The sequence below is a fragment of the Vollenhovia emeryi genome, unplaced genomic scaffold, assembly GCF_000949405.1.
Source record: "Vollenhovia emeryi isolate VEMERY1.0 unplaced genomic scaffold, V.emery_V1.0 DF939129.1, whole genome shotgun sequence".
NCBI lineage: Eukaryota > Metazoa > Arthropoda > Insecta > Hymenoptera > Formicidae > Vollenhovia > Vollenhovia emeryi.
The window spans coordinates 2,814,044-2,826,835 of NW_011967237.1; the positions used below are offsets into that span (position 1 = coordinate 2,814,044).

The 12,792-nt window shown below is 40.8% G+C and overlaps 1 protein-coding gene across 1 annotated transcript in view; it reads right to left on the bottom strand.

Moving 5' to 3' along the window:
* The window catches only part of LOC105568484 (kinesin-like protein CG14535), a 137,246-nt gene that overhangs the window by 38,481 nt on the left and 85,973 nt on the right, over positions 1–12,792 (bottom strand). The window contains exon 2 of the mRNA XM_012024191.1: positions 9,719–9,907. Coding sequence (XP_011879581.1) covers positions 9,719–9,898 — 180 coding nt within the window. The 5' untranslated portion in view covers positions 9,899–9,907. The remainder of the gene's footprint in view (positions 1–9,718; positions 9,908–12,792) is intronic.

The window sequence follows — 12,792 nt, forward strand, 5'->3', positions numbered from 1 at the left end:
TCGTCGTTAACTCCCTGCCAAAATGATCGCTATCGGAGGTAATCCGGAAGATCTGGGATTCATTCTTTCTTGCAGCGAGGACCTTGACCTTTGAATTGGTTTAAATTTTCCTTTTCCCGTGAAGATTAAAGACCTTGTTGGATAACCAGAGTTAATCCCTGGTTTTCTTTGTCACGGGTCCCCGGAAGCAATGGTTTCGGCACGAGGGCGCGACGTCGATTCGCGAAATTAACAAAAAAAGAAGAGAAGATTTTATGTATATATTCTTCTCCATAAATATTCTCCCATTAACACTAATAATGGAATAATAATTTTTATTTCAATAAAACTGAAAATATACGAGATTGCATGATTTGAGAAACGATCGTCGTTAACTCCCAGCCGAAATGACCGCTATCGGAGGTAATCCGGAAGATCTGGGATTCATTCTTTTCTGCAGCAGGGCCTTTAATTTTCTTTTACATTCTTTTAATCTGATAAAACTCTATTGCTCATATTACGATATGTTGAATTCACTTTCCATCTTGAGTTGTTGCAAAAATTACACAAAATATGGCTTGGCAAATATAGTCTTACTGTATTTGTCGAGCAAATCTTTTGTAACCTATCCATTTATTTTTCATATTTTCTATATTTGATTTGATTGTATAATATGTATTGTCAAGATGCGTATCGCATGAACGACATGCACAATTACACGCATCTTCGCGGTCGGTTTACGCGGTCGGTTTTCGCGATCGGATTTTCAAGAAAATTTTTCAATAAATTATTAATTATTTAATTTTATCTATATTATAAATTTTATTTTATCGAGGAAGTTGATTAAAATCACTCAAACGCGAAGTAAATTTTTTTTCTATATGTACTTGAATTTCGAATTCAAAAATCAAGTTTCGAAGAGATGGTCAATATTTTTAAATAAGTAACGGAAGTAAAATTAAATTTGATTCGTACATACAGTTTTTTTGAATTAATTTTCTCCTTTAATTAACCTCTCGTGGTCGTGCATTTTGCGATACGATCGACACTCGTATATTCGAACCGTACGAAATATTTGTCGGTGACGATAACCGACTATGGAAGGAGTTTTCTTCCTTCCTGATCTCTGGTCAAAATGACCAGATTGTATGGCCGGGAGCAACGAAAGGTATGTCCAATCTGGCCCACCGAAGGACTAAATACGACGAGGTAAGTGGTCATATTGGCCACTCTGATGGAGTACCTAAGTAAGGTGCTGTACGATGTATACTTTAATTTCTTTTGATGTGTTACAATTTGGGTGGGTTATGCTTCTATATACATACATTCTCGCATATGTGCGAGAGTGAAACCCCTATTAAATCCCGCGGTCGCGTTAAACTCTAAGTCAAACCCCTAAAAAATCGCGTCGCGGTTAATTCAAGATTTGTAGGTTCATTATGTTGAAATACGGGTAGGTAGGTCTATAAATCGGAATACGGGTAGGTAATTGTACGCAGACCGAATTTTCATGTGCAATTTCATTTAAAAAATATCATATATAGTTCGTATCTAATTATATTTTACATTATATTTTTTAATTTGTATTGTATAATGATCTCTTTTATAACATTGAATGTTTTGTAAATTGTATGAAGAAAGATAAATAATAAAAATGTTAAAAATCGTATTGTAAAGAAAAGAGAACCGCTGATTGGAATCAGCGGGGGCGGCGGAGGGCCTCTTTAGATTAACTTTTCTATTGTATAAAATTTTAAGTTAGTCTAAAATAATCTTTTATGTGATAGATTTTCATTTGCGCATTTACAATACGATTTTTTGTTTACACATTTATAAAGGATGTTACATATTACTCTCTAAAAGCCAATCAGTGAATTATTACTGAAAACGATCATAACTATTGAATTATTCAGTGGTATACTTGTAACTGTGAATCAGTAGATATTCACTGTTTTCTGTAATAATCCACTGAGTGACTTTTAGAGAGTAGATATAGCTACATGTTTTATATTGTAATGAATTATAAAATTAATTGTGATGAAAATATAATAATGATAAAAATGTCAAAAGAAAATGATTATTGTAAAGAAAAGAGGACCGCCGATCGAAATTGGCGGGGGTGGTGGAGGGCCTCATATTTTTGCAATGCACTTTCAATGTAAACACAGTACCGTGCAATTATTGATACGTAACATCGGCGTTACATTAGCATTTATTTTATACTCAATATTACAATTTTATTGGGCAATCTTGCTAATACAATCAATCAAATATTAAATAATCATCTAGGTACAATACCAGTAGTTTATTTGCATTTATTTTATAACCAATATTGGTGTTATATTGGGGAAATATTGGCCAATTCACTGCCAACATAACCAATGTTTAACCAATGTTAGCCAATGTACAGCCAATGAATTGTGCTTTTAGGGAGGCGCTTATACGCAAAGACAAGGTCTATGCGGTTAAGTGAAGGTTTAAAAAATATATAAAGTAACTATTAATGTAACTATTAAATTAGTTACTAGTTATCGAACAAATGTAACTGAGTTAAGTTACAGTTACAGATGGAGAAAAAGTAACGAAGTTAAGTTAGAGTTGCCAAAAAGAAGTAACTGTATCTGTAACTTCGTTACAAGTAACGAGTTACTTCCCAACCCTGGGTTTTGCATTTAACTTGTGCAGCTGCAATTTGTCCCCTAATACTCGATTAAAAACGATAACTCTTTAATATCTTGTTTAACAATATCTACTTACCGTCAATGTTTGTGACATAAAGTAATTTATTTTACTAAATTTAATCCATTTTCTAACTACAATTTCAAGTCTAAAATTTTTGTAACGAGCACTTTGTTAGACTCAAATCGATCTCATTAAATATATTTATTTAAATTGTTTCTCTCATTTAAATTCAGTTACGATAGTTGACAGTTAAAATAAACATTATTATTTTATATTTGAATATAATTATTGGAAATCTGTAAATCAAACGCTTTTTCTTGCAATAAACTGTCTCACGATGATTTTATTAGCCTTTTGCTTATCGCAACACTCGTAAGTATCGTAGCAAGTTGCGGAATAGTATTACAGTATTTTTGAATGAGCAGTAAGACGTCGCATTTGCATGTGGACGCACGGGTCTATCGCGACGACGTTGTCCGATGAAAACCGTATAAAAAATAAACAGTCCTGAGGGGATGCTTTTCGCCCTCGTATACGCGCGACGAAACACGAACGGTTAGCGATTGTAAGCTAGAATAGAGGGGATGGGGTGGTAAAACGTGCGAAACACACGCTCATGTACAGGAAGTACCCTCGTCGGAATTTACGAGTGGGTAATTCCAAAAATTGCATAGCGATACACACTTCCTGCTCGGCACACTATGATTTATTTTAACCTATTTACAAATCATTTTCGCTGGCGATCGAAAAATAGTTGCTAAGCAAACCTCATGGAGGTGCAACGTTAATCGACTGCATCGTTAAATCTAATGAAAACGTGAAACACGAAAATGAAAATGAACGCAAAATTATTTAATTTCATCGTGCTGTAGCAAGCCATTAAATCTGTAAGCTTGTAAAGTACAATCATTAATAATGAGCACGCGCGCTTGGTAAAAATCTTTTCGAAGTTGACAAATTTCCGGAGCAGTTTGCCAAATGGTAGCCGATAAATTCGAAGGAAGCCCCGGTCTGCGCGAGTAAGCGAAATCCGTTCGGCCGCTCAAACGGCGATCGCATTTACATCGTGGAATTTTCGACTCGTCGTCACCGCGCGGCGTGATAACTCCCGGGATAACAACTCGGAAAACTTTTCATCCACCTTCGGATCCGCAAAATGGTGCACGACAGAGAAGAGACGCGGGGGGCTGGCGAACGGGCGAGAAAGGGTGGTGGAGCGTTGGCTCGCGCCCTTCCACTGCGCGATGTCGTGAAATATGTCGCGATTTACACGGGAGATTGGCGTCATTGGCGCCAAGGGAGCGAATGAGTGAGAGCCCCCCTCCCTCACTCCCCTCCTTTTCTAGCATTATCCTCTGGTCTACCGAATTCTCGCCCCTCTGCCCTGATCGTGTTATCCTCTAACCCCTGCACGGGGCAGGAGTGGCTTGCCGGATCAAAAGAGCATTCGGGAAATCCCGGTGTCTGCCTGAGCGATGCAAAATCGAAACTGCGAGACTCCTCCCCGCCTCTCTTTATCCTTCAAATTTGTCCCTCGCCCCTTTTTTCTCTCTTTTTTTTGGCGCCTATTCTATCGATGATATCCGATTTCCGCAAAAAACGTCCGATTTATCCATCGCTTTACAAAAACCGTCATCTAACAATCCCCGTTAACCCGGTGTGGTTATAAAATATTCTTTTTGTAATTTGAGTCTAATTCGTAATTGAAGAAGCGAAATCTAGGATATAAATGTTTGAATTTTTATTAAAGAACGACCATATTTCAAATCGACCGGAGAATTTCCGACCGAAGAGATTGAAAGAACTAAATCTCAAGGCAATTCGTTGAAAAATCTTACATGATTATGTCACAGGCTTTAATTTTGCGCATCATCATGCGATGCACATTGTGTCTAAGTTTATTCCGTAAGGACGGAAATAACCATAGTTTGCCGTGGTCTGTCATGGGGCGAGCATCTATAGGTGCAGCGAGGTGCAACGACTGTCCGCTCGTCCTCGCCACCGTTCGGCTGGCACCTGTCAAACTTCATCAGCATTGCTTAACACTCGGTCGCGCTACGGCGCAAATTAATCCCGCTGTAATATGGAAATACGTCATTCGAGAGGATACGACGGATAACTGGCCGAGCAGTATGGGCTAGGGGGTAAGGAGCGCGGAGCAGAATACGAAGGCGGGATACCTCGGCCACGAAACCGTGTGATGGGTTTATAGATTATCGTACATTTGCTCGAGGACGGTAGTGACGAGCCCCACGCCGACTATACTTATTGGCGAATATAGGATATCTCCTATATTTTATATTTGCGGAAAGGAATTTTAAAAGCCGGTAGATTCGGACATTAACAATCTATACAGTAGAGGCGTCTCATATTGTGAGATAGGATCCTAATATGGGATAGCGGGGTTTCCGTTAAATTAACAGGCATCATCGGTTGATTCCATCGTGAATTTATTGTCCTTGGAGCGAAATCTGTTTAGTGGAAAATTTCTTGTCAGATTGTGTAATCGTTGCGAGAAAAGATTTGTGATTGCATTTAGGTGTTGAAAACCTGCTATCTCATACATAGAAATCTCTTTACGTGCCTCAGTGGTCGAATTGGTGATACGCCCGCCTAGAGAGAAGGGAAGGCCAGGTTCAAACCCTGACTGAGGTAATTTTTTTTGCACTACATTTTCTGTATTAAAACACTGGCCGGTTAATGTCGACAAAAAAGCTTGATTATTGCTATCCCATATTAGAAATCTCTCTCATAATAGAGGACTCTCCTCTGTGTTGTGGATTGATAGAAATTACTCAACTTGTATAGTACGGAACAAAGAATACATAAACGTTCTATTCCTTTTTAACATAAAAAAATGTGAAAACGTTTTCAAAAGTAATTTTGTGTTGGCTTAACGTTATTCTTCCGATTCGAAAGTTGCAAAGCGGGAGACTTGACACCAATCGATGATTCGTTTTTGTGAGGCGACTGAATTCCCGCGGGAGTCAGGAAGCCAAGGTATCGCAGGCTCATAGGTCTCGCCGGGCGGCTCGTTCAATCAGCATATCCCGGCAAATGAGCAATAGATCGGTGACGTGCACACATATCGGCTGTGTGCGCTGCGTACACACACGGGCACAGATACGCACACAGAAACGCACACACGCGTACGTAATCCACAGCGTGACTATTAGTCGTAAGTCAATAATAAAGCCCTTGTCCTGCCGCGGCTATAATGGCCGCGGTGAATTATTCTGGTCGAGATGCATTGTCCTGGCTGGATCGCCGGCCGGCTTGGAATTGTCGGCCGGGCACGCACATGGCGATATACGCGGCCGCATATGTGCACGCCGAATGCGTGGCTGTTTGCGCGTATGACGCGCATAATTGAGATGGATGTCGATTGATTCGCGGCCGGGTTTCGTTCGCGCGGTCTGCCTATTGGCAGCTCATTGTTAACACTCAAGTAGTAGGCTCAGTTTCCACGTGGCTTCGGTATATGCGTTGCGTCGTTTGCTGTCTTATGGCGATGAAGATAAACTGCATTTATTAAATTATATAAAGTTTGCACACGCGTTATTGACAAAAGTGCGCTTTGTGTGGGGGAATATTATAAGAAATATTATCTTTCTTGAAATTATAAGAAACGTTTTTCAAGTAGTTTTCTAATGTGTATTTGAACAAGTCCGTGACGCTCGACTAACAGTAAGTAGATAAATTAAAGTGCTATGTGATCAACGATACTCGTGGAAGCTGCGCTTAAGTTTAGAAGCGCGGAGGTCAATTTGCAGGCTTCTGAAATATTAACTGGACTCGTCCCGTGGACTCTCTTATTATTAAAGATAGCTCCCTCGGACATCGTTTTTCAAACGACAAAGTCGTTTTGAAAAGCGTGATATCACTTGCGCACCGTCGAGAAACACAGACTGTGAGTTTTCCGCTTCGCCGTGTATTCTTTCCAATAAATTGTTCGCTATACTTTCAAGCCGGGTTTGTCCACGTGATCGAATACGCGAAAAGAAAGTTTCGCACAAATTGCGCGCTCGAGAACGATCTTCAAAAGGATTCTGCCGCGCTTCCTTCTGTCTCTTCCCATTATTTCCTGTTCGAAGAGATAAACTTGGTTATCTGATATACGTTTTGCAATATCGCTTCTCGCTCGCGTATTTTCTCGATTTCCTCCAAGTTGGAAATATAGACCTGTAACAACTTTTAAATCAATCTGAAGCTTTATCAAAGTTTATCGTGGACTTTATCAAATAATCCACCGATAGAATTTACACTACCGTCGTTGCAGATTCTATTAATGTTTAACTGGTTGAAGTGTTAATAATTGAAATTGCGCCTGTGGCTTGCTCTTCGCAAACAGTTCGACTATAATTTCGATTAATCGTATTTTCTTTAGCCGGCGGACATTCTTGTTAATTTGCAGCTCAAATATATAGACGTCACTTGCCCGCGGGATGTATTTATGGAAATGTCGTTCGATGCAACGCGCAAATATAGCGTATCAACCAGATTATGTCACTACTAAAATTACCGTCGCCGATTGAGGGACATCATTGATAAACGTCCACCTGCTGTCATGATCATTTTGCTTGTCAATAGGAGAATGATGTGGAAATGTCATATTTCCATAATACTTTAGATCTGTCTTTATACACACGAGCAGTGCTTATTTGAACGAAATATTAAAACGGTCTATTTTATTTTTCTAAAAGTGTTTTACGTCAAATTCCGTTTTTTTACATTGTACTTTTTACGGATCATTATTTATTTTTGTTGCATCGAAATTACTGGGTATGAATCGTGATAAATAAAAATCACTTGATTCATTTTTATTGCGACAATTAGTATTGTCTGTGTGTTCACTTGGCATTAAAAAGAAGACTTCGTTGTTACGATCTCAATTGTCGGTTGCTAGAGGCCCGGTGTCGATAGCGGGAACTTTCGAAGGGCGGAGATCGGCACCATCGATCCTCGCGAGTCTACAAAAACGTCAAAGAGATCGCCAGTTTGATGATAAACGATTGTAGGTTGCTCGATGGAATAGCGGCGCGACTCGGTGGTCTTTAAAATATTCGAGCGAGAGTGTGTTTGACGGCCAATCGGAAAGGACGAAAAGTCGCGCTGGACGCTGGGACTCGCTCTTTCGAATTCGGTTCTTTCATCCCCCATGGAACTCACCCCCAAAAGCCCAACTGATTCGCAACCAGTTCGATGGATCGCGAAGAGAGAAAGGGGGGAAGGACAGAAAGGGAGGAAGGGAGAGGAGAAAGAATCTATTGTGTCTTTCAATGACAATCGCCCTGGCCGACGGACATTTGATCGAATCAATCGATTGGTTTCTATGGTTCTCCTAAACACAGCCGGGACGAGGGAAACGCGCTAAGAGAAAAAGAGGGCTTGGCATGTGAAAGAAAGAGGGAAGCGAGGAAAGTGTAGGCAGGACAGTCTCTCTGGAGTACCGGAGGGTACACGGTTGCGGGAACGGAGAGGTAGAGAGAGAGAGAGAGAGGTTGTTCGAGCGAAGAGCGAGGGAGGGACTTAGGAATATCCAGTAGCTCCGGGCTCATTTGAATCCGACGCTCAATAATGTCCCTCAGGAGTACCGAAATATCTCAATATGTGTATATAACGTCGTGCTGCGGCTTACGATCTCCAGCGATATTTGCTTCAGCGGCGCCATCCATCAAGGTCGTATAATACAATTCGTCGGGATCCCCGATATGCCGAGAAGACCTCCGCAAGAATTTTCAATGCGACGAGCAACGATTGCCGAAATAATCCAGGGAACAATAAGAAATCTTTGACTAATTGGACGCTGCGTTAGTAGCGCATTTAATATATCGCAAAAATGCACCCGTATATGTAGATGAAAACACGTCTGTCCAAATCAATTAGGAATATCCTTAAAAAAAAAATGACGAATTTTGATTTAAAATCGTAAAGACAGAAATGTACTCTGCCTGATTCGAAGATGAGAGGAATACAGGAAAGTATTCCGCCCGTATGATAACACGATAAAGTGTCCCGAGGACGCTGTTGGCAGGGCTCGGCTCGCTCGGTAGCAAACGGGGAAGTCACAGGCAAAGAGCAACATTCGCCTGGAGGGATGGATTTTCCTGTCAGAGGTGGAGTTTAGAGGTCGGGAAATTAGTTTAGTTATGCGCCCGGCAGGGACGTCTCTTACGTTTCCACTACCGACGTAAGACCTCGGCGGAGCACGTACATGTTCTAGGGCTCTCCTCCTCCTCCTCCTCCTTCTTCTTCTCCTTCTCCTCTCCCCTGCCCACACTCCGTGACTCTCTCCCTCTCTTTTATTCCTCGTAAACTTCCTCGAATTTTCTCTCCAACTAGCGCTCTCCTTCTCACGAATTCCAAAGAATCGAGCCGGCTAGCGGCCTTCGAAGAATCAAGCTGGGGGAGAGAATTTTCCGGAGTGAGAACAAATCGAGCGAGCGAAGGAGAGAGTCTTCAAGTATGAAGTAGCATTGAGGACTGTTGCTACTTACTACTCCGGAACAGCTGGCTGACGGAGACATCATTGACTCAAGATCCCCGTCTTTCTCTCTCGCGTGCGCGTGCGGATTCTCCCGACTATTGAGCGATCTTAAACGCGCTCGTTATAAGTGCCGCTTTGTTCGTTGCGCCGCGCTTGAGTGCCATTTGAAATTTAAAACGTTAACGGAGTACTGTGAATGGCAGAAATTAAGCTCCGTTCGCTGTCGATTTAATCTCACGGCAAAGTATTTCAGGTACTTTTTTGAATGGGTATCCGTGCCGAGTGCGCGCATAGAGCGGAGAATATGCGAGATTCATGCTCGCATTGAAATTAAATTGTTAACGTTGGAGTACACGTTAAAAGGTTGAAATCCAAATTTTTCGATCAATGTTACGGGCAAAAGTAATGCGAAGTCAAACGCTTCTGTAAATCTCTTTCTATCGCGACTGCTGGTATACTCTATCAAACTTATAATCTGAGCATAATTAATTGTTCTCTCAATCCGTTTAACATAATAATAAATAATCGGAGATGTTTTCCCGCATTTAATCTTATCTATCTATATCTTACCTGAGAGTCTTCCTCGGTGAAGATGGCGTCGAAAGCGAACATCTTCGGCGCCGCCACGGTAGGCCGTCGATCTTCTGCCGATGAAGATTGCCCAGATGCTGGGTCCACTAATGTAACTTGCTTCTTGCGCTTATCCGCATTGAAGAAGCTACCTCCGTCCCCGGGCGACACCCTCAGCATAACTTTTACCTGAGGAACATATAGAGAGTGCAATTAAATTTCTGTTAAAAATCAATCGATTTTTAATTGATCAAACGTTAAGTCTGAGACACAATGTGCCAACAAAATTACTCCAACTTATTTGGTATATTTTTATTCTACTGTTTGTCAATATCTTGATATGTATACAATAATATTCTGGTTTAGTAAAATTAATCGCATTATGCATTCATTATTGCAAGCGTAAATATAACTCTTCAACCGTGATTGCGGAGCGTTACTGCAGTTAACGATAAACTCGTTAATTATTGTCCAATTGAATTAATTTTAGAATCTGCCAATTGGACAGATAGCAGATTACATTTGGTGGCTAAAGATAAAGTTTTCCCGTCACTTAAGCGATTCCGCTTCAATAGGTTAACATTGCATAATAAATTAGCTCCGCTCTCGCGTCGAATAATACGCTCGTCAAAATTGTCTGATTGACAGTTTCTAAGCGAACGTCAGATCTAAAATTACTTTGACCCACGTTATCCGATCGGTCATTGAACGAGCCACGGTACTTACTAAACAGAATTATTAAAACAAAATTGCATCCAATAAAACAGTCACATTTGTGTCAACTGGCAGTGATGCCCCTGTCAATTATTTTATATAAATACCATAATTAATGAGGTGTAATTATTATATAAACAACAATGGGATAATGCGTATATAATATTTTATTACCCGCGCGAAATAGCCAATTATGTAATGTACAACTATGGTTCCGTAAACATAAATTTAATCGAAACTTTAATTTACTTTTTAGTTATTGTTATTATTATTATTATTATTATCATTACTATTATATATATTTTTATATATACGTATATGTGAATACACACACTCTTTCGATTTCTAATAATTTTAACCGCACGAATCTCAAAAAAAGTTGATTTGTCATCGGTAAAAATGAGCAAACGGTTAACAATTATACCTTAAAATGCCGAACGCATGACATTCAATTACGATATTCGAGTTACAATGGACGCCGGGTAATGTAATAGCGGAGTAACGCGTGTATCCAAATATGCGAGAAGATATTTGCCGACCACTCGTGAAATCGAATATTGCTCGCAAATGTCGAGCGGACAGTTGAGCATTTTGGCAAACAAGTAGTTGCTGCTTTATTAAAAATCACATCGGATGACGACCTGCGAGCCCATTTATCTGTAGCCTTCAGCATTTTGGAATATTTTTTGTAAATTCAGCATTTTAATTATTCAATGGTGATTCATGTATTTTGTCTCATTTTCATGAACTATTTCTACTCGATTTATAGCAGTCTTTATCAGCATAAAATTTTATTTGGAAATTGCATCTTTATTTCTAACGTATTCATATCTTTAGAAAGAGTTCGAGGTCACTGCCGCTTTACGTCCGAAGACGGTAGAATCAATTACGTTATCGCGATACAAAAATTACCCTGGTAATTTATTATTTCTGTAAATTTGAAGAGCATTTTTCAGGAAATAATATATTAATATTGAGCATAATACAAGTCAGAAAATCGAAGATAAGAAAGAATTTAGTCGGCATTAAGTTGTTCTCCCCGCGAACTCCTCCAATTATTCTTATCTAAGATTTGCACCATATTTTACACTCGCGCGTGATTTAAGCGAACTCGAACGTCCCGACCGATAAGACGCGGCGCACGCGTTCTTCCGCGCGAAGTCACGGCGATGCATTATTAAAGCCGCATCCGGTCCCGGTGTACCCAGATCGATGTTGTCGGTACCGCGAGCGGTCCACGATTTGCTTCGCGCCAGCTCGTTCGTCCGTCCGTCCGTCCGTCCGTCTGTCTGTCCAGGAAATTGGGTTTGGAGATTTCGTTCAGATTGCGGTGCACGTCCTATCTCTTGCATGCGGAAACGCCCCCGTCGCCGCGACGGCACACAGGTACAAAAACAGACACGCGCCTTTTTTTTGTTTCTGTCCCCCCTGGCCGCCACCCCGCTGTCTCTTCGGCATCCTTGTCGCCTCTTGCGCGTCTCTCCACCGCGTAATAGTTTCGCGAAAAGACCGGAGCGCTACTGATCGAGCGACCGGAAATAAAACAGCTCCCTCGACGGTCTTGCTGGAGGAAACTCTGCATGCATCGATCGCACCTCTTCAGTGCCCTTCACCCTTTCACGAAGGGTGTCCTACTCGAAGGTGTGTCGACGCCCTCTGTCCTATCCGTTCCCTGAGATTCGGCTATCTGCTAGGCGGTCCTACGTGCTTGCCCGCAGCTACCCGGTATTTCGTTACGAAGCTGATTTCGAGGGGTGGGGGTGGGGGGGGCGGGGATATCAATTCCGCTCGAACGGGCCCGGTCGGAGGAGGTTCGGTCTCGGGTCCTCGAAACTGGCGAAGGACACTTTGCACCAAACCAGCTCCGGTTCGCAACGCGTTACGGCCATTACGCGCAGCAATTTGCAGCACGAAGTTCTGGATTAAGAAGCAAATGGCGTTAAATCCAAAGAGACAATTTTGTGGTAAATAGAATCCAAACACGTTTGTGAGAAGACGTTGTAAATAGATGTTCCCTTAATTCACTATGAATATTTCATTTAAGTTCTTACGTACTATAAGAGATGCCTTTCCAGAAAATAATACACGAAATTTTTGCAATGTATTTTTTATATTTTAGTATGCAATGCCATTTTCTTGTAAATTGAGGAAAACAGCGGAGAAAAATTCGAAAAAATATTAACGCGATAATTTATTATGGAAATAAGTAATATCGAATTTTTATGAAAGAATGCAGTTTTTGTAGAATGCGCAATCAATTATCGAGCAGAATATAAAACTATGCCGTGCACACATATTGCATGCAAAATTGAAAATGGCCATGCTAAATTTTTCATCAAATCTATCATAAATGGATGCAT